The 23,456-nt window shown below is 38.1% G+C and overlaps 1 protein-coding gene across 6 annotated transcripts in view; it reads right to left on the bottom strand.

Annotated features, from left to right (window-relative positions):
• Window positions 1-23,456, bottom strand: part of LOC150085538 (5'-deoxynucleotidase HDDC2) — a 173,125-nt gene that overhangs the window by 48,288 nt on the left and 101,381 nt on the right. For all 6 annotated transcript variants that reach the window (XM_090373324.1, XM_090373325.1, XM_090373321.1 and 3 more), the window contains exon 2: window positions 7,286-7,413. In XM_090373324.1, the coding sequence (XP_090229450.1) occupies window positions 7,286-7,350 (65 nt within the window). In that variant the 5' untranslated portion in view covers window positions 7,351-7,413. The remainder of the gene's footprint in view (window positions 1-7,285; window positions 7,414-23,456) is intronic.

The raw sequence follows: 23,456 nt of genomic DNA, 5'->3' as shown, positions 1-23,456 counted from the left end.
CATCAACTTTTGCCCCTGGCAGATATACCCTGGTATATCTTTTGCCCCTAGTATATCCTGGTATATCTTTTGCCCCTAGTATATCCTGGTATATAGCCTTCCACAATATATTACCCATCCCCCTAACAATGAAGTCACGACAATAACTATCTCCAAGGGACCAGCACATTCTGCCTTGGAGATTGCCACTATGTCGTCTGATGCACAAGAGGGAGCTCTGGCATTGAATTTGGCAGCTGAGAGCTTGATGGGTCCCCCACTTTAATACCTTCAAGGACATCTAACTCTTCAAACTCTCATACATGCCTATCAAAACACTGAGTTGGCACCTAATGTCTTGACACTCTCTGCACCTAGCACACACACAAAGACATACTCCTCAGCTATATCATGTCCTGTTCCAGAATGATCCGGAAACATTTCACAAGCTACACATTTTTTGAGACTGCGATGCATTGGAGAACCATCCCCCCCTCGGTTCTCACTGAGCCACAGTACTCCTGCTACGTTGGCTTTGCTGCTTTAGTCTGGGACATGATATTGAATACTACTTAACAATGAAAATTAATAAGATTAATAAATTTAATTAATCAATTATCATTACTACACTATCTAATAGTGTTTCTAAATATAGTGATACATACTATGCTACCTGGTTTTACGTTAGCTACCTATTTACCACAATTAAAACTTTGAATTCCCTACCACTCACCCATATTATAACATTGGCAGCAAGATTCGAACAAAACAACGATTTTACATATATTAAGTAGTAACCTACAAAATCTCTATCTAAATTAAAAATAACAAGTGTAAGTAGGACAGTAATGGCAGTGTGCTACTGCAACAGGATCTAGATAATTTGGGCAGATGGGCTAAGAAGTGACAACTGAAGTTTAACCTTGACAAATGCAAAGTACTGCATATGGGTAGAAGTAATCCCAGAGAAACGTACCAACTGTGTGGTACTGCACTTAAGGTGGCAGAAAATGAAAAAGACCTGGGAGTAATTGTGCAGGCAGATATGAAGTTTTCTGAGCAATGCAGACAGGCTGCCAGGGCAGGTCATGGGGTTTTGTCAATGATATATAGGAATTTTGCTAGCAGGGAAAAGGAGCTGATTATCCCTCTGTATAAAGCAATGGTCAGGCCACGCCTTGAGTACTGCGTACAGGTCTGGAGGCCTCATTTTAGGAAGGATGTAGATTTACTTGAGCGTGTACAGAGAAGGGCAACAAGATTGGTGAGGGGAATGAAGGGATCCTCTTATCAAAAGAGGCTTAAGTTCTGCAAATTGCAGTGGCTGGAGACTAGGCACCTGCGCGGTGATCTGATTGAGGTGTATAAGGACTTGAATTGGTTCAGCACGCTGAATTCTGATGGGATCCTTTCATTTGTTCAGATTACGAACCTAAGGTGGCATAAATTCAAATTACGAAAGGACAGATGTAGAATAAGATATGCGGAAATTTGCCTTTAGCCAGCAGGTGGTTAATTGCTGGAACAAACTTCCATCTGTCGCTGTGGAAGTTGATAGGGTGAATAAATTTAAGGAGGAACTGGACAGGCATGTGCAGGGAATGGTGTGATTTATTTTTATTTTTATTTTTTTTTGGGCTGATGCTGCATAAGCTCATACATTTGTTTTCTTGCATCACATGCCACTACTACTACTACTATAAAGCTACTTATAAAGTACCAAATAATATGACAATCAAGTAAATAAAATGGCAAAAAAACCTTTCTTGGAGTTCGAATTTCACTACATCCACTTGCGGTTACACTCAGCACCCTCTGTGTTGAACATTAAGTGAAAAAAGCACTCAAGAGTCACATGAATTAAAGCAAAATTGAGTTTACTGAGGCTTAATCATATATTACATAAATTATAATAAGTATAACAATTAAATATTGCAAGTTCAAAAGAAGACACCCTACTACTCAACATTATTTTTCAGCTCTCAATGCATTCCAATAGACTTGAAAATGATTGCCAAAAAGGAATCGAAACATTAAGGACAAAAGGTTGAGTAGTGTCAAGACTGCACTGTCCAGTCGACATCACTGGATAGTGCAGTGTCGAGTCAGTTTGGTACGACATAAGCATTGGGAGATCAAAATTGAGAGTAGGAGTGTGCTATAGGCCTAATGACTCTGATGAGTATAATAAGAAACTGTACAGGGAAATAGAGTGGGCCAGTAAATCAGAGAGTCTTATAATGGGGGATTTTAATTTCCCAGATATTGACTGGAATTTGTGGGTTGTTCACTCATACACTAGCAAGGCTTTTGTGGATTTATTGGATGATTGATTTCTACATCAGCATGTTCGGGAGGCAACTAGAGGGAGTAATACTCTTGGTCTGATTATCAGTAGTGATTCTTCATGCATTAAGAATCTGCAGATAAAGGAACCACTAGGTGGCAGTGATCACAGTGTGCTGAAGTGGAATTTACTCAAAGAGGTAACTACCATTAGGGGTAAAGGGAAGGGTTTTTACTTTCGTAAAGGTGACTACGATGGTCTGAGACAGTATTTAAATTCTATACAGTGGGACCAACTGATAATGTTACAAACAGCAAATTCAAAATGGGAAGCATTCAAAGAACTTATCTTGGAAGCTACTAGGCTTTACATACCAACTAAGAAATATTGTTCAAGGTTTAGGCCTAAATGGATGTCAGATGAACTAATGAGACATATGGCAGAGAAGAAAAATGCATGGGATACATATAAATTAATGGGTGACGTGGAAGCCTATGATAGATAAAAGCTGGTCTGTAACCAAGTCACAAAGGAGATTAGGCAGGCAAAGGCAGATTAAGAGAAATCCTTGGCAAAGGATGCAAAGAAAAACACAAAAGAGTTCTTTACCTATGTAAACTCTAGAAGGAAAGGGATGAATCAGATTGGTCCACTGGATATTGATGGTTCAACTGTTCATGATCCTGCTCAGGTGGCTAACAAACTAAACGGGTATTTTCATTTACATTCACACATGGTGTTATTCAGGAAGGGGAATGCCAGAGGCGAAGTAAACTCTGGCAGTGAGCTAGATGATTTTGTAATAACTGAGAGGAAAGTGGAAGAGAAATTGTTGAGGATAAACATAAAAAAGGCACCCAGGTTGGATGGGATCTATCCAGTTATATTAAAGGAGGCAGCAAAGGAAGTAAGCAAACCCTTAGCCATAATTATGAGAGCTTCTTTGGACTCAGGGAAGGTACCCATAGACTGGCGATGTGCAAATGTGACCCCAATTCACAAAGGAGGATCAAAGGCTGTCACAAGTAATTATAGACCTGTGAGTTTAACTTCTATTCCAGGAAATTTAATGGAGGCACTGGTTAAAGAAGCACTGCAGGATCATCTAGACAAGACTTCAGTTATAGCTCGGACACAGCATGGTTTTGTTAAGGGAAATCTTGCCTGACCAATTTGATTGGATACTATGATGTAGTCACAAAAGAACTGGATGCAGGGAATAACTTTGATATTATATATTTGGATCTTAGAAAGGCTTTTGATACTGGTGCACATGGAAGACTGCTGCACAAATTGGAGCAGTGTGGCATTGGAGGCAAATTGCTGCTATGGATAAAGGGATGGTTGAGGGGGAGAAGACAGAGAGTAGTAATCAATGGACACTGCTCATCGTGGACTAATGTTATTAGTGGAGTCCCTCAGGGTTCAGTGTTAGGTCCATTGTTGTTTTCTGTATTTACAAATGATATTGATAATGGTATATCAAGCTTAATGTCCAAGTTTGCAGACGATACAAAGGTTGGCAGGGTTGTTAAGGACACTACTGATGCTATGCTGCTGCAGCAGGATCTGGAAAGGTTGAGCAGATGGGCTGAGAAGTGGCAAATGAAGTTTAACATCGAGAAATGTAAAGTACTACATATGGGAAACAGTAACCCCAGAGTAACGTATCAACTCTGAGATACTATACTGACAGTGGTAGAGAATGAAAAGGACCTGGGAGTAATTGTGCAGGCAGATATGAAGTTTTCTGAGCAGTACAGACAGGCTGCAAGAGTAGCTCATGGTGTCTTGTCAATGATATACAGAATTTTTCTAGCAGGGATAAGGAGGTGATTATTCCCTTGTATAAGGCAATGGTCAGGCCACACCTTGAGTACTTTATACAGGTCTGGAGGCCCATTTCAAGAACGATGTAGAGCTGCTGGAATGAGTACAGAGAAGGGCAACAAGATTAGTGAATGGAAAGAGTTGCTCTTACGAAGAAAGTCTTAAGTCTTGCAAATTACAGTGTCTGGAGACTAGGCACCGGCGAGGTGATCCGATAGAGGTGTATAAAGCCTTGAATGGTTTGAGCATGCTCAATGATGATGGGATTTTTCCTCTTGCTCAGAATAATCACCTGAGAGGGCATAAATTCAAATTGAGGAAAGACAGATGTAGGATAGACGTGCGGAAATTTGCCTTTAGCCAGCGGGTAGTTGGTTGGTGGAACAGACTTCCATCCCTTGTTGTGGAAGTTGATAGCCTAAATAAATTTAAGGCTCAGCTGGATTCGACCAAATGGAGGGGTGAAATGGGAGTGGTTTTTTTTTTTTTTTTTTTTTTGGCTGATGCTGCATAATCTTGCTTTCTTGCATCATATTCCTCTACTAATGCTAATGCTAATGGTCTTGTCATAAACTTACACTATTTAGTTATGTTATACTTAACATAATGGAAGTTATATATGATTAAATCTCATTGAACTGAATTTTTACCTAATTCACATAGCTCTTGAGTATCTTCTGCTACTTAATATTTAAGTTAATACTATACAGGCAATCCCCATATAACATAGTACTTCGACAACACAGTTTTGCTCTAACATGATTGATAAATTGCGGCAATCCTCACACAACATGGTACTTATATAACACGGTTTCGCTCTAACACGGTTAGAGAATTTCGGTAAATCTCGCATAACAGGGTATTTTTGAGCTTTTGTGTGGGGGAACCCTGCTATTATGTTGGATGTAATTTTTCAACATTTCCATTCTTTTTGAATCCCCCCTGTTGACTCGCTAGTCAAAAAAAAAAAAAAATATTGAGAAATCTCTGTGTTTTATTTTGTTTGAAATCCCCGTTTTACGTTCTGTGCTATTGAACTTGTGAAAAAAATCCACCAGGCCATCCAAAAGATTTAAGTCATCCAAACATTGAAGTTTTGTTCCTACCACCACAGTTGTACTAAGTTAATACAACTTCTTTCATTCAGCCATTAGATCAAGGTATTTATATCCACCTATAAAACTCATTCCATCAGAAAATTGATACAATGGATTTTGGAAAAAATTGATTCCGAATCTATTGAAGTAATGGAGGCATGGAAACATTTCTCAATTGTGGACTGTATCAGAACCATAGCTTTATCACTGAAAGATGTAACACCATCAACATTAAACGTGTGTGGAAAAATGTATGGTCAGAGTCAGTTCATTCAGGAAATGTGGTCGAACCGACAAAAAAGGGAATCGGTGCGATAGTAGAACATTTTACATTGGTAGGAGGGGAAGGTTTTGATGATATGACTACTGAAGCTCTCATGGGTAGCACAGTTGATAGAATCACTCTCCACCCCACACCGGGTGGAAAAGACCTGAATTTGAATCCCATCGATGACAGGAGGAATTTTTATGGGTCAATTGCATGTCCTGAGGGCACGACCTCAGGACACATGCAATTTATAGATAATATACAGAGAGCAACATGGTCTTTAGTCGTTAATGCTCCTAAAAAAATTTTAAAAAATATATGATTACTGAAGACATTCAAGAATTACTGGTAGAAAAAAAGGCTGTGAAGCGGATTTGGTGCAAACTGTATTGGAGGCAAATCAAATCAATTCAGAGGATGATAGCACAGATAAAAATTCTAAACTTCCAAATTTTACACTAAATAGCATATGGGAAGGCATAAAGTTAGCCGAGCAATTAGAATCTTATTTTTTGAACGCAGATTCTTGAATGAAAGGAGCCTAAAGTTCAAAAGGAAGTTTCAAAAAATGCTTAGTTCCATACAATGAAATTCAAAGATTTATCAAGCAAAAGCAAACAAACCCAGGTTACCGATTTTTTAAAGAAAGCAGAAGATAAACGAAATCTAGAATAGTGTATTTTTTGTTAGTTTTGTTAACATTTTATTAACAAAATAGTGTGTTTTTGTTAGCTTTCGGAACATAACCTCTCTTTTTGTATTCTTTCTTAGTCCCGTATAACTCGGTTTTGCACATCACAACATTTTATAGGAACCTAACTACCATATTATACAAGGGTTACCTGTACTTAACATTTAAGAGTTAATTTACACCACACAGATCTTTCACATAATTTTATGCCAGATTGCTGGATACCTGGCTGGCTAATGATGATGCCAGCAAATTGACCTGGCTGCAATCCTTGACACTCACCAAAGGTTTTTGGGAACTGTCATCACTTTGCTTCCAAGTCTCTTGCTATTTGCATGACACCCTGTTGTTACGATGTGGAATGCTTCAGTTTGAAGTCTCAAAAGCTGGCCACGTGTTTCTCAACTTGGTGAGCTAGGAGTGCAGGGAGGGGGAAATTCTCCCAGCTTATCTCCCAACATTCTTATGTTGAATATCACAATTTCTTTGAAGTTCAGTCTTTTGCTATTGTATTCAACGTCAAGTATCTTGGGTATATGCAGATTAAATGAATACTTCTCACAAATGCTGTGGAAAATCATGTTGTCTCCCCCACCATCACCTTTTGAAGTATCATGTATTTTGATGCATAAATCCATTTTCTGGTTTATGACAGCCCATTACCATTACATTTGGCAGATGAACTGATAAACCAGAAATTTAAGGCATTCAGCAACAAATGGTAAAACAAACACTCCCTGTCATAGCTCATGATTGGCATAACTGAATGCAAAGTGGCAGTGAATATAATTTGACATACTGTATTTGACAGACCATAAGATGGCCCTTTTTTTTAACGATTAGACTGTATAATAATGAAGGGGCACCCAACACCATGGCATGCAAGTTATGCATAATTCTTCTTTGTGGTAACACCTAACAAGGTAGAGAAAAAAAAAAAAATCAGAACTGAATATAGTTTAAATTCCAATTTTATTACAAAAATTTATAACCCAGACTTCAATGTGACAGGAATCCATGGTCATATTTACTGGTTTTTAGGGTTAATTTATTGCATATTATGTAAGCTCCTAGTGAAAAATTCTGTAAGGACAAATGTTAATTAAACACAAAGTCATAAATAATAATCATACCTGTCTTTGTTTATATTTTGTTCTTTATTATCCAAAATCATTGCCATAATTCCCATTCGATACATGTGATCAGAAACACTTTCACAAGTTTTAATTCCTCTTTTTAACCAACCTGTCCTTTTCACTTCCTAAAATTAAAAAAAAAAAAAAAAAAAAAAATTGTACATTGGCCAACTTTTTAAATTACATTTTAAAAGGAACACTTTCTGTATGAAAAAACAAGAGAAAAATCACAAAAGAATAAACGTGTGTGTTTCTTCTAAATCACACCTTCAATATAATCTTCCCCTCGTGACTTTAATGCCCCTATTCCATTTTTAAAAAAATGCTGCTATTACTATTAAAACAAAACATTCTTCTTGAACCTCAACATACTAAAAAAAGCAACTTTTAAGTTCACTGGAAAAATGATTTCCAAGAAGTGTTTTCTTTTGAGTTTCTAAAAAGAAAATATTCATTGGGAACCAGGTCTGAGCTACAGGATGGGTAATATAGAGTTTCAAATCCAAACTCTTTCAAAGAAATGGCAGCAATACATGATTTGTGAATTGGTAGATTATCCTGAAAAAACAGAATACCAAGTAAAAGCTTTCCAAGCTTTCCAGATTGATTCTTCTCCTCCTTTGTGGAATTATGCAATTGTATAATATAGAAACAACCTTCAAAAGAGATTGTACTCTTGTGGAGCATGTTATCAACAAGGAGAATCCCCTTTGAATCCCATAAAAAGGTTGCTTTGACTTTCCTAGCAAACAGTCAAGCCTTCAACTTCTTCGGGGGTGCATGGGTGACCCCTTGTGCTTCTCCTGTAGAGATTCTTATTTGATTTCTGAATACCAATCCAATGATATATCCAAATTTCATCCCTAATGGCATAACTTTCTCAGTTTTCTTTAGAAAATTTTAAATTTTCATATTTTATTTCATACAGCAATAACTCACTTAGCACTGTTTCAAACAGCACAGGTTTAAGTTTAAGTCGAAAATTTACAGTACGTATTAAAACTCATTCAACAGCCTAGACATGTACTCTAGATATATGCTGCATTGTCATAGCCTAGGTATGTGTACATATATGCTGCAGTGCCAACTCTATTGTCTCACATGCGCCAATAGCTCCCCTCAGGCAGTCAGCAGCAACACTGTTCAGTATTCTTAATTCCATCCTGATGAAACAACATGATAGCTTTTCAAACTTTTCATTTCACAATTTATTTTTTATCCCTTTAAATGCTGCGGTGAGTCAAAAAATGAAAAGTAATGAAAGCGGTGGAGCTACTAAACGTAAATGGTTTAGATTGAGAAAAAAAACTTGATATTATCAAGTGCCATGAAGATGCTTCATCGTATATGCTAAAACTGCTGAGAAAAATGGAATGAATGAAGCATCAGTGCAAACGATTATTCGAAAGAAGGATCAGTATAAAGAGCAGGAAATTTCTACAGCATCTTACATGAAGTATTATTTTAATCAATAGCATTCCATATTAATCAAGTTTGCTATTGATTAATATGGAATGTCTTTTATTAATATGGAGAGAAGATTGTAATCAAAAGAGAAGTCCTTTGAGTCAAAACATCATTCAAGCAAGAGCCATGAGCTTTAATAACAAGCTGAAGGAAAAATAAGAGAATGAAGAGGAGGAAACTAAAGAAATATTTACAGCCAGTCATGGTTGGTTTTTCCACTTTAAAAACCATGTTGGGCTTCACACTGTTCTTATGTCGGATGAAAGTGCAAGTGCAAACAAAGATGCTGCTACTGTTGTTGTTGCTAGTTTAGGGATTTATTAGGTGCATCGGCAACTATGGCCAGTGTGCCACAAAGACGCTGCTGCAAGATTTCCCAGTGAATTAAAAGACATCACTGAAGAAGGTGGCTACAAGGACAAACAAATTTTCAACATCGACGAAACTGGACTGTTCTGGAAAAAAATGCCCTCACGAACTTTTTTAACAGAAAATGAAAATGCCCAACTTGGATATAAAGCATCAAAAGATCATTTAACACTTTTGTTGGGTGGAATCTCATCTGGGGATTTTAAACTGAAGCCTCTACTCGTGTTCAGAGCAGAAAACTCAACAGCTCTAAAGGGTTGCGTAAAAAGCACATTGCCTGTAATTTGGCGATCCAATAAGAAAGAATGGATTACAAGAGAATTGTTGACAGAATGGTTCACAGACTATTTTTGTCCAATGATTGAACATTACTGCAAAGATGAAGGGATAGAGTTCAAAATTTTGCTGCTTTTAGACAATGCCCCAGACCATCCACCTGAAATTTCTGATCTCAATGAAAATGTAAAAATATGCTTTCTTCTACCTAACACAATGTCTCTCTTACAACCCACAGATCAAGGGCATAATTGCCACACTCAAGGCATATTATCTGCAGCGAACTTTTTCTCACACGATTGAAGCTTCAACAGGAGTAGGATCATCATCTTTACAAAATTTTAACATGAGGAATGCAATCGAAAATATATCTGCATCTTGGCTAGAAATCACTGCCAATAACGTGCGTTTGTTTGGCAGAATGTTTTGTCCCATTTGGAAAATGATTTCACTGGTATTGAATCACAAATTTAGACAATTGTCGAAGACACCGTGAAAATCAAAAAAGACTTGGGATTCGAAACTTTGGACACTGCAAATGTACGTGACTGCACTGACTCACATGCAAATGACTTAGATGATGCAACTCTCCTTGAAATTGGTAAGCAAACTGCATATGAAGAAGAGAAAAAGAATTCTGAAGTGACAACAAAAGGATTTTCGAACGTTGAACGTAGCATCAAGATACAGCAAATTTCAAAAGATGAGATTCAATGCTACAAAGACTTGTACACCAAGAAAAAGAAAAGACGACTTCACCAGACTTCATTATTGAAATACCTAAATAAACAATAAAGCTTTTTTCTCATCTCTCATGATGTTACCTTTTCATTGATAAAATTTTTGCAGTATTTTTTATTTAAAATCCTTTTAATTGGCTATCAAGTGAAAATTGTTTATAGACTGTTTCTCTGGTACGCATTCAATTAAAACCCATTATAAAACCCAAAGGCTGACATAAGTAATTATAGACCTGTTAGTTTAACTTCTGTTCCAGGTAAATTAATGGAGGCACTGGTTAAAGAAGCACTGCAGGATCATCTAGACAAGAATTCAGTTATAGCTCAGACGCAGCATGGTTTTGTTAAGGGCAGGTCTTGCCTGACCAATTTGATTGGATACTATGATGTAGTCACAAAAGAACTGGATGCAGGGAATAACTTTGATATTATATATTTGGATCTTAGAAAGGCTTTTGATACTGTTGCACATGGAAGACTGCTGCACAAATTGGAGCAGTGTGGCATTGGGGGCAAATTGCTGCTATGGATAAGGGGATGGTTGAGTGGCAGAAGACAGAGAGTGGTAATCAATGGACACTGCTCAACGTGGACTAATGTTATTAGTGGAGTTCCTCAGGGTTCAGTGTTGGGTCCATTGTTGTTTTCGGTGTTTATGAATGATATTGATGATGGGTATAAAAGTTTAATGTCCAAATTTGCAGATGATACAAAGGTTGGCAGGGTTGTTAAGGACACCGCTGATGCTATGCTGCTACAACAGGATCTGGAAAGGTTGAACAGATGGGCTGAGAGGTGGCAAATGAAGTTTAACATTGACAAATGTAAAGTACTACATGTGGGAAACAGTAACCCCAGAGCAACGTATTAACTCTGCGGTACTACACTGACAGTGGTGGAGAATGAAAAGGACCTGGGGGTAATTGTGCAGGCAGATATGAAGTTCTCTGAGCAGTGCAGACGAGCTGCAAGAGTAGCTCATGGTGTCTTGTCAATGATATACAGGAATTTTTCTAGCAGGGATAAGGAGGTGATTATTCCCTTGTATAAGGCAATGGTTAGGCCACATCTTGAGTACTGTATACAGGTCTGGAGGCCTCATTTCAAGAAGGATGTAGAGCTGCTGGAACGGGTACAGAGAAGGGCAACAAGATTAGTGAATGGAACAAAGGGTTGCTCTTACGAAGAAAGGCTTAAGTTTTGCAAATTACAGAGTCTGGAGACTAGGCACCAGCGAGGTGATCTGATAGAGATCACCTCGCCGGTGCCTAGGGGCTGTATAAGGCTTTGAATGGTTTGAGCATGCTCAATGCCAATGGGATTCTTCATCTTGCTCAGAATAATCAGCTCAGAGGGCATAAATTCAAATTGAGGAAGGACGGATGTCGGATAGATGTGCAGAAATTTGCCTTTGGCCAGCGGGTGGTTGGTTGGTGGAACTGACTTCCATCACTTGTTGTTGAAGTTGATAGCCTAAACAAATTTAAGACTCAACTGGACAGGTATTTCGAGTGAATGGAGGGGTAAAATGGGAGTGGTGTGTTTTTTTTTGTTTTTTTTTGGCTGATGCTGAATAAGCTTGCTTTCTTGCATCATATGCCTCTACTAATGCTAATGCTAATAATTATACCTCAATCAGCACAGTTGCACATAACATGGAACAGTTTCAGTACCAATTATCAGTGCTATGCAGGGTATTGCTGTATTTCATTTCACAAATAAAATTTGTTCAAATTTTCATTTGTGAAACTGTTACCTAACTCTTATTCTGAAGTAGAAACAACATCTTTGAAACCCAGTGAGAATCAACTTATTTGGCATCCCTATTTACCATGAAGTATTCTCAAACCACTTGATTCTGACATACCAGTGTCATAGGCCATCTCTACACCTTCAATAGCCACCATCTATTCCACTTTTTTCATATTGTTCTGGAGATATTGCCTGAGGCATCCTCTGTCCAGGGTCATCTTCTGGTGACTCTCCTTTCCCATTTGAATTGCTTGAACCAGAACTCCATCTGATAAGACAAAAGGCCATGTATATTAATCAGCTTAATTAATCCTTTGGGAAATCTGCTTTGTTAGGAATTGAATGATTGCTCTGTATTCTAACTTCATATCCAGTTTACCTACAAAAGAAGGTGCGTATTAGCTTTTCTAATTTCTTTTTTATTATATATTATTTTCTGCATAAACTGAAAGACTATATAATAAAATATTCGTAATTCTATGACATTATTTTCATAGACAACTTCTTTTTATTTAAAAATATCATGGAAATTAGTTTTTTAAGAACCTCAAAACTGAACTGTCTTCCTCTGCTGACTCTTGTAAGGCACCTTCCCAAAAAATCTTCAGGCAGACCCCACATCTGTGTCCATCTCCTGTATCACAGCTACTCTTTCAATCATCGCTACTATTTTAAATTTTTTTTTTTTTTTTTTTTGCATTTTATTATTATTAATTCTTTGTGTAAACATATCCATAGTGTTTAGACTGGTCATAACACACATGATTATTATATTTTATTTCTTACTGATCGTGATTGTTCACCTTGATTTCCCATAAGAAGGGTCCACCTCAACCCCTTTCTTTTTTCACAAAGGGCTTTGGTCTTAATATTTTCAGTGATTTCCAATCATATTCCCACAAATAATGACTGTTTACTATATAATAGAACATAGCAATCAAGTAAGATGGGATCTAATCATAATGGAGGACTATTATTTTATTGAATCGTTAGGTGTAATATTTCTATGTAATGTAAGAATATGACTTTTTATTAAGGAATAAAAATTTATTCTCTTTTAAATAATGCTATTATATTTCAAGCTGCATAATAAATATGTGTGCACAAACATTTTGCATAAAAAGAAAACAGATAACTGTGCCTTCAACTTGTTTCTTATAATTTTCATGATCAGTATAGTAGTTTTAGTGAAAAGCAGTTCCTTCTATACTTTACCAAAACATGCTAAAATTTTACACTATTTTTAATATTAATATTATAAATGTTTATTATGGTGATGGTCACATCATCCCTACATGGTATAGCTTACAGTTCATAATGATGAAGTGTTGATAATAACTCACATTTTATATTGTACTGTATTATATCTTTATCTAAGAAGCTCCAGAAGTCTCCTTCAAATCCACAAATATGCTCTTGCGATGTTACAAATAATTTGCAAATCCTGTCAAGTATGGATAGTGGTGGTAATGTGACTTGTGTATTATAGTATTCACATTAGTGGCCTCTTAATTACCAGGTAGCCAGGCCTCTTACTTTTCATTTATAGGACATTCTCCAGTCCAGCATAAGATCAACGTTTTTATGAGAGGCTAGCCCATGATAATGCTAAGAGGAAGGGAGCATTGAACAGAATTAAAGTTGGAAAGAGGGAAACAGAGCTAGCAAAGCTGGGTAAGGAAGTATAACACATTCTCCAAGAATGTGAAAGATGTAGGGCAGGACAAAGGAAAGTAGTAAGTGAGATAGTCACGGGTCCAACAAGTCACAAAACTCAATCTCACACTGATAGTAAAATAGTATCATGGTAACACTAAAATGGCACCAGACCTCTTCAGAAATCAAATATTACAGATGTCCTACTTCCAAAGAAGCCCACGGGCATGGATGACTGGGGAAGTTTGAAGTGATCCCAGTGAACCTTTGAAATCCTACCATGGCAATGTTTGCCATCATAATCTGCAAATCCTATCCCCCAGAGATGGAAATAATCCCACACTGGATAGTGTCTTAACATTAGCAAGAAGATTGGAAGGAATAGGCTGGGATGGTTAAAGAGAAGCTTGAAATCCCATCTGGTACCAAAGTCAGCAAATGCTTCTCCCTAGAGACATTAGGCCAGCATGAATCCCACAGTGTAGTGTTCCAATGTCAGCAAAACAGTGGAACAATGCAGACAAGGGTGGTGCAAAGAGAAATCCCTCTTTGATGGCAATTACCACCAAAGTCTGCAAAGCCTACTCTCTACAACAGGGAGTTTGCAGGAAATCCATGTTGCAGAATGTTCCAAAGTGTGTTAACAGGTCGACCAGGAAAGAATGGAGAGGTCCCGTGGACCCTAAGATCAGTGTCGTAGGAACGCCTTGGCATTGGGGCAGATACCAAGGGCACAGACAGGAGAAGAGCACCACTGACAGACTACATCAGTACAGTGTCAAGCTATTTCGACACCCAAGGCTAGCTGATGAAATGGTGCCCCTCGATGATGTTGAATCAAGATAGCACAGGGAGGGTGAAAATTAATTTTCTCATGGTGATTCAAGCCTGCATGCATCCTTACATCTCCGAGTACATACTGCATATCATCGTAGATCTATTTGCTGTTCAGAATGTAACTTTGAATGGACTAATCAGGCGATCGCTTCATCAGCGCATGATCGAATGCATAATAGTTCGCAATTCACACATTGTGTACAAACTGAATAAGCTAAGTTATAGTGTTTTTGTGATTGCTATGTAAACAGGTAATGGTGGATATTGAGATTTATAATTTAAATAAAACAATAAAGGCCAAATTAATTTTAGACATGCCCCCAAAGAAAAAAGTGGGAAGACTGTATAAAGAGGAAATTAGAAAAAAAAACATTCCACTAGTTTACAAAACTGGCTTACAATAAGCCAGTTTTGTAAACTAGCTCCAAACCTGAAAGTGACGAATAAAACGAACATGATTCGAATGAAGATGAAACAAATGATGATGCCACTGAAATGGAAGTCCAAGAAAAAGCTCAAACAGCTGAAGTTACTTTAAAAGAATTAGAAAGTGTGGACACTAACCAATAACAGTTGGCAGAAGAAAATGATGGCAGCAATAATATTAACATGGAACATGTAAGTCTGAATTTTAATGATCTGACCACATGGAACTTTAATACCCACAAAAACAGATCTCTTATGTTGCAACACAGTCCTGAACATATAGTCTTAAATACGTGTCCTGTCACTAATGGCCAATGTTTCAATAATTCGTGAAAATACAAAAATGAAGGTATTGAAAAAAAAGAGAGGAAATGGTTATTTTATTGCAAAAACAAAGATGCAATATATTGTTTTCTGTGCCTCTTATTTGTATCTGGCACAAATAGTGTTCCATTTTGCAACTCGGATTAAGGATTGGAAACATCTAAACCCAAATCTTTTTCATGAGAATTCATTACAACACAAACAATTTCACAAAATGTAAATTATTATAAAAGGGTCTTCAAAAAGGTGGACTAACTGACGACGCTGCACAAGCAGCACTAAGAAGCAAAATTTCAAAATGGCGTCATATACTGAAATGTATATTGTTCTGTGCAGAAAATAATTTGGCATTTCGTGGACATGCTAGTAATATCGATACCGAAAAAAAAAATTGTGGCGTATTTTTAAACTTGATAAAATTTGTCAGCCAATTGGACGTTGGTATGAAAAATGCTCTGGAATCGCATATTAAACACAACACTAATTATTTATCTCAAGAAATTCAGAATGAATTTATTAATTTGTTAGCAACAAAAGTATGAAGTGAAATAATTTAAAATAACAAAATGCAACAAGGCATAATATGTTAAGAGTAAGAGTTTTATATTTATATAACATCGGTGTGGATTCAACATAGATAACTCTTAAGAAAAAACTACGATAGTAGTGTGGGAGGCATCATTTCCTCTGTATCTCATATTGTGCTCAATGATAGGCCAATAGCTTTGAAATGGTGCCATTTCACATCCACGAAACAACAGATGCCTGCTTGTCAGGATAGAGGGAAACCACTCTCTTGTAATCTCTAACAGGGTGCTCATAATAGAAGGTTGACCAGAGCCCATTGTCCAAATGTTTAATACACCCTGGTCTGCTCACTGGCTATGGATACACAGAAAGTAGTTGACCAGCTCAACTTCTCGGTATGTGGGACAGGTAGTCGGATAGGTTTAACAGGTTCCACTGAATTCCAGATGGTAATCTCTTAATCTTTTAATTCGGGCGTAACAACAGCACTATTGCTTGCTTGAAGGCATGGGTGCGAACGATGTGTACCCAGTTAAGTCTCGTAATGCAATCGCTATAGGGAAAATTTTCTTCTTTCAACAAACGAAAAAAATTTTCATTTCCGTAAAACAAAGATATAAAAAAAAATTCGGTAAAGAATAAAATTCTATTTAGTGAATTCTAAAAAAATTCAGTGAAAAGAAAACATTTATCTCAAAATAGAAAAATTTGCTATAAAGAAGTTTGTTAAACAGAGATCCGATTATACTTATTATTTGTATAGTCACCATCCTCCCCACACCGAGTGGAAAACGCCCGGGTTCAAATCCCGTTGATGACGCGAGAAATTTTAATGGGCTTTTTTCACTCCGTGGCTGAGTTAGTCAGTCTCAGGCATAGATAGCAAGGTTTTTCTCCCAGAAACTGAGGTTTTTCGTCCATCAAAACAGACAAATCGACCACAGAGCACACGCAATTTACAGACACAAAACACATGGGTACTGTATATGTAATCCTTTACGGGAGACCCTAAATAACAATTTTTGTACTTATTAGTTTTTATGATTTTACCAATTATTGAAAAAAAGCGCGTAGCCACGAATTTGCCAAGGATGTTGAAAACCTAGCTACGCCTCTGCCTAAGATCCCACTTCAGTTGCCAATTCTGACAGAGTAAGAAAATCCTACTTTCCAGAAATGGGAAGTTAGCACACATCTACTCAGGGGGAGAGTGGAGGGGGGAGGGCTTCCCAAGCCATTAGCAGCAGTCATTACAACAAGCCCAGGGAACAGGAGTTGTACAGAGAAGACTGCATTGTAGTGTACAACTTTCCATTCTGGCTGAGATGCCTAGTTAGTCTACAGATCCCTCTCCCAATTGGGAGTCAGCTAAATCCCAGTTGGGAATAGACCCATAACACAGAGTCAGCACTCAACTTAAAATGGTCCACAACAATCCACTTTTATCATATTTACTAATTAAGGAACACGGAGTTCAGGTGCCACTCCACACTTACAATGATATATATATAAGTGGCTTCTTGTCTTGATTATTATTTATTTATTCATTCATTTTACAAAATGTATTAATACATTTTGTTCACTGTTACATATACATGTGTGTATGTATATATGTAACAGTGAAACAATGATTATATAACTGTGAAACAGTTACATAATCACTGTGATTACTGAACAGTTATCTTTTTAATAACAGTTTTTTGACTTATGATCCACTCTATGTTATGATGATGATAATATGATCATGAAAAACTGCAATTGTTTGCTTTATCTTTTTAATGTATCTGTCCCTTAAAAGTGGCTGATAAGAAAAAAAAAAAATCAAGTGCTACAAATGTTTCTGGTTTTAAGAAATACAGAACCATAATAATGGATACAAAGATTGATGTCATTAAGTGCTTTTAGAAAGATGCAATACTTGCAAACTTCAGTTGGGCCTTGGATATTCCTTAAACATTGATGGAGACCATCAAAAGAGATAAGAATTAAGGATTATCTTCTCCAAAAGACTGTTCTCATTTTTTTTTTTTTTTTTTTTATGAGAACCCCAAACACGAGAGGTATTAGAACCTATAGTACTTAGTACCGTGCTTGGGTTGGAGGTTGAGAAGACAAAAGAAGATATTTGTTGATATTGGACTTGAACTTCTGTAGATTGTAATTTTCAGGAAATACGTATGAAGGGAGGTTGTTCCAGAAAACTGCAGTTGAATGAATAAATGAGGAAGATGAAAAGTTGGTTCTGTGGGTTTGAAGTTGGACAGTAAATGGATGTTGGCAGCACGTGTTCGGACTGTTTTGAAAGAGAGAGCGGGAATTATAGAAGCCAATTCAGAAGAACAGTGCCCATGGAAGTATCTGTAGAAGAGGCATGCAGCAGAAACAGTGCATCTATGAGAAAGTGAGTGGAGAGACTCTGTTAGAGATGAATCATTAATTAACCTAACTGCCCTCATCTGAATGGAATCAAGAAGCCTGAGAGAGAGGTTTTGGGGGCACCACCCCAGATGTGGGAACAATATTCCATGGCAGGGCGGATTTGCGATTTATACAGAGTGAGCAGCTGTTTGGAAGAAAAGTAACGCCAAGAGCGAAAGAGAAAACCAAGTCTTTTAGATGCAGAGGAAGCAATATTTGTAATGTGCTTGTGCCAAGAGAGATTAGAAGTCAGGGTAATCCCCAAAAGAGATATATCATTTTGCCTAGAAATCGGAGTGTCACTAAAGATAAGCATAGGAGCAGAAGAATCCTTTTTGCGAGATATAAGACAAGACTGAGTTTTAGAAGGGTTGAAATCAACTAAGTTGTCTTTGCCCCACTGGAGAATTACCTGAAGATCGGCATTTAAGAAATTGGCAGCAGATTTTCGAGAACTTGAAGCTGATTGAGCTGGACAAGATTTCTCAAAATGGAAAGTTGAATGCAATGTGCTATCATCGGCAAAACTATGGATAGGATTTCCAGTCAATGGAAGAAGGTCATTGATATTCAAGAGGAAAAGAGTGGGGGAAAGAACTGAACCTTGGAGGACACCAGCATTAGTAGAGAAGTTAGAAGACAGAGAGCCATCTACCATCACCCTCAGTGAGCGATCAGAGAGAAAACTGGATAACCAATTACTAAAAACAGTTGGCAAACCATAAGATGGAAGCTTGTTTAGAAGACCTTTATGCCAAACACGATCAAAAGCCTTTGAGATGTCAAGAGCAACTACTTGTGTTTCACCGAACCTTTCCATTGAATTAGTCCATAAATGGGTAACATAAGCCAGAATATCACCAGTGGATCGACACTGACGGAATCCATACTGGCGATCGTTGATCAGATGGAAGGTTTCTAGGTAGTTTAAGAGTTGGCGGTTAATTGATTTCTCCATTACTTTAGAAAGAGTAGAAGTAATTGCAATGGGACGATAACTGGATGGGAGGGATTTGTCACCCTTTTAGGAACTGGCTGGATATGAGCAAATTTCCAAGCAGAAGGAAAAACACCTTTGGAATAAGAAAGTGAAAAAAGGCGGCAAAGAATAGGAGTAAGTTCAGGAGCACAGGTTTTGAGAACAAGTGGAGAAATACCATCAGGACCTGGAGCGTTCTTAGCATTAAGATTCATCAAAATTCTTCTGATATCCTTTTGACGGAAGACAACAGGAGGCATTGAATGGAGCGTGTTAGGAATGGTGGGAGGTGGTTTACCACGTTCATTAATACATGAGCTCGAAGAAAAATGGGATGCTAGCAGGTCAGCTTTATCCTTGGCTGAAGTGACAACAGAACCATCTGGTTTGGACAGAGGTGGGAGCAGAGATGGGCAAACGTTGCGGCCAATAGCTTTGGCAAGAGCCCAGAATGCTCGGCTACCATTTGAGCAAGAAGCAAGTTTTCTACTCTTAGCCTGTTCAAACTGTAGTTTGGACTGATTAATAACTGCTTTACAATTGTTGCGAGCTCTTTGGTGTAGACAGAAAATGAAACTGAAGAATTAGAAACAAGCCAATTACGATATGCAACATTCTTCTCTTGGACAGCCTTAGCACATTTATTGGAAAACCAAGGTTTAGATAAAGGACGAGATTTTAAAGTGGAGTGTGCGATAAAGGATTCCATTCCTGCAAGAATAATTTCACTGACACGATCTGAGCAAACGTTGACATCAGAAATTTTGAAACAGTAATCAGACCAAGGAAAAGAAGTCTCGCAGGTCATCCCATTTTGCATTCTTGTAATGCCAAACAATACGAGGTTGGGAATAGCCATGAGATAAAGGTTCCATTGGAGAAGAGACAATCACCAAGTTGTGGTCTGAAGTGCCTAAAGGACCTCTCACTTCAACCTTGTACTTAGAAGGGTTGTTTGTGAGAAAAAGATCACGCGTATTGGCTGTATGATTAGGATTGTCCGGTATTCTTGTAGGTAAATGAACAATCTGTGCTAGGTCATTAGTAATTGCAAAAGCCTCAGCATCTCGACCTGCTGGGTCGGTGTGACTAGAAAACGGAAGCCAGCTGCTGTTGTGAACGTTAAAATCATCAAGGAAAATTACCTCACTGTTAGGAAAGCTGGACTGGAGAAAGTCAAGTTGCAAAGAGAGGAAGTCAAAGAGCTCCAAGTGATTAGTGGAGTTGGGAGAACGGTAGAGACAACAGATTAATTTTGCACAATGAGGTAGAGAGAGTTTAAACCAGAGAAGATCAAAGAGAGGAGATTCCAAATTGCCAAGTCTCTGACAGGGAATATCAGAACGGACATATGCACAAGTACCACCTTTGAGGTGAAAGGAATCATACAGCAAATAATTTGGACATCTGAGATGAGCAGTAGTTGAATCAACTGATAACTGAGATTCAGTCAGAAAAAGTACATGGGGTTTGGAAGACTGCAAGTGGAAATGGACTTCGTTGAGATTGGAATTGAGACCACATATATTTGTGAAATGAATTAGGAAGTCCTTGGGAGGTTTAGATCTTTTCGCAGATAAGCTTGCTCTATTATTTTGACCATTCATGGTGTATTCAATAGTAAGAAAAAGTGGGTGGGACATTCTGTATGAAGTAATGAAATTTTTGGATATGGCGTACATGTGGTAAGAATATACCCAGATCCTTGACATAACGTGGCCTCGACAATGCTCCCCGCATACACACTACTCGGACTCCCTCCAGTCACTATCTGGCAGCGTAGAGGTAGAGGTCCTGCAAGCAACTATGATAACTAAGCAACAACTCAGGCATGCTGTTGATGCTGAAAAACATTTTAGCATTTCAAAGAAATTTTACATCAGCAGTAATATTCAAATTCAATGCATGTGCCCTTGAATTTCAATAGCATTAGCAAGCATTAGCAGTTACAAATGATGAAAGAAAGCATCAGCCAATAAAAAAAAAAAAAAAAAAACCCAAAAACAAACACTGCACCTCCATTTCACCTATTCATTCTATCCAATAGTTTGTCTAGTTCTTCCTTGAACTTATTTAAATTATCACTTCCACAACAACAACAGATGGAGGTTAGTTCCAACAATCAACCACTCATTGGCTGAAGGCAAACTTCTGCACATTTCTTCTGCAACCATCCTTGCTCAAGTTGAATTTGCACCTCCTCATGTGTGGTCTGAGCAACAGAAAGAATCCCATCAGCATTGAGCTTGCTCAATCCATTCAAAACATTAAACAGCTCAAGGAGATCACCTAACAGGTGCTTTTGAGGATTTACTGGATGACTGTTTTCTACATCAGCATGTTCGGGAGGCAACTAGAGGGAGTAATACTCTTGATTTGATTATCAGTAGTGATTCTTCATGCATTAAGAATCTGCAGGTAAATGAACCACTAGGTGGCAGTGATCAGTGTGCTGAAGTGGGATTTACTCAAAGAGGTCACTACCATTAGGGGTAAATGGAAGGGTTAATGCTTTCGTAAAGGTGACTACGATGGACTGAGACAGTATTTAAATTCTATACAGTGGGACCAACTGATGATGTTACCAACAGCAAATTCAAAATGGGAAGCATTCAAAGAACTTATCTTGGAGGCTACTAGGCTTTACATACCAACTAAGAAATATTGTTCAAGGTTTAGGCCTAAGTGGATGTCAGATGAACTAATAAGACATATGGCAGAGAAGAAAAATGTATGGGATACGCATACAAATTAAAACGTGACACAGAAGCCTATGATAGATAAAAGTTGATCGGTAACCAAGTTACAAAGGAGGTTAGGCAGGCGAAGGCAGATTACGAGAAATCTTAGGCAAGGGATGCAAAGAAAAACAGCAAAGAGTTCTTTACTTATGTAAACTCTAGAAGGAAAGGGATGAATCAGATTGGTCCACTGTTGATGATCCTGCTCAGGCAGCTAACAAACTGAATGAATATTTTGCATCGACATTCACACATGAGGAGTTATTCAGCGAGGGGTATGCCAGAGGTGTATTCAACTCTGGCAGTAAGCTAGGCTGGCTGTTTGGTTTTTAGGAGCATTAGCAACTAAGGCCATATTGCTCCAGGATATGCGGTGGTCATTCCTTAACCTTTCCGCATCCTCCGTATTTGGTGGTGACGGGCTCAAACCCCGGTCTAATCAAGAAGCGTGTGTTACGCACTGCTGCTCCTTCCCACATGGCTACGGAGGCGCCGCAGTAAGCTAGAGAATCTTGTAATAACTGAGAGTAAAGTGGAGGAGAAATTGTTGAAGATAAATACAAGAAAGGCACCTGGGGTGGATGGGATGTATCCAGTTATATTAAAGGAGGCAGCAAAGGAAGTAAGCAAACCCTTAGCCATAATTATGAGAGCTTCCTTTTACTCAAGGAAGTACCCATGGACTGGAGATGTGCAAATGTGACCCCAATTCACAAAGGAGGATCAAAGGGAGACACAAGTAATTATAGACCTGTTAGTTTAACTTCTGTTCCCGGAAAATTAATGGAGGCAAAATCCATTTAAGAAGCACTGCAGGAACATCTAGACAAGACTTCAGTTATAGCTCAGACACAGCATGGTTTTGTTAAGGAGAAGTCTTGCCTGACCAATTGGATTGGATACTATGATGCAGTCACAAAAGAACTGGATGCAGGGAATAACTTTGATATTATATACTTGGATCTTAGAAAGGCTTTTGACACTGTTGCACATGGAAGACTGCTGCACAAATTGGAGCAGTATGGCATTGGAGGCAAATTGCTGCTGTCGCGTGGGGTGATAATAGTGAGTTTTCGCCTCAACCCTCTGAAGTTCTCTACAGAAAATTTCATCTTGAAAGTTATCATGGTGCCGACTAAGAGCGGTACATGTACTAGTAAATCTACCAAGAAAAGGAAAGCGATCGATTTGGATCAGAAAATTAAACTAATAAGAATGTGGTTGAGGGGGAGAAGACAGAGAGTGGTAATCAATGGACACTACTCATCGTGGACTAATGTTATTAGTAGAGTCCCTCAGGGTTCAGTATTGGGTCCATTATTGTTTTCTGTATTTATAAATGATATTGATGATGGTATATCAAGCTTAATGTCCAAGTTTGCAGACGATACGAAGGTTGGCAGGGTTGTCAAGGACGCTATGCTACTGCAACAGGATCTGGAAAGGTTGAACAGATAGGTTAAGAAGTGGCAAATGAAGTTTAACATTGACAAATGTAAAGTACTACATATAGGAAACAGCAACCCCAGAGCAACGTATCAACTCTGTGGTACTACACTGACAGTGGTAGAGAATGAAAGGAACCTGGGGGTGGTTGTGCAGGCAGATATGAAGTTTTCTGACAGTGCAGACGGGCTGCAAGAGTAGCTCATGGT

The sequence above is a fragment of the Mastigoproctus giganteus genome, chromosome 5 (genome assembly GCF_048544385.1).
Source record: "Mastigoproctus giganteus isolate SK-2022 chromosome 5, ASM4854438v1, whole genome shotgun sequence".
Taxonomy (NCBI): Eukaryota; Metazoa; Arthropoda; class Arachnida; order Uropygi; family Thelyphonidae; genus Mastigoproctus; species Mastigoproctus giganteus.
The sequence above is the reverse complement of the archived record's forward strand: the minus strand, read 5'-3'. Positions and strand labels throughout refer to the sequence as shown.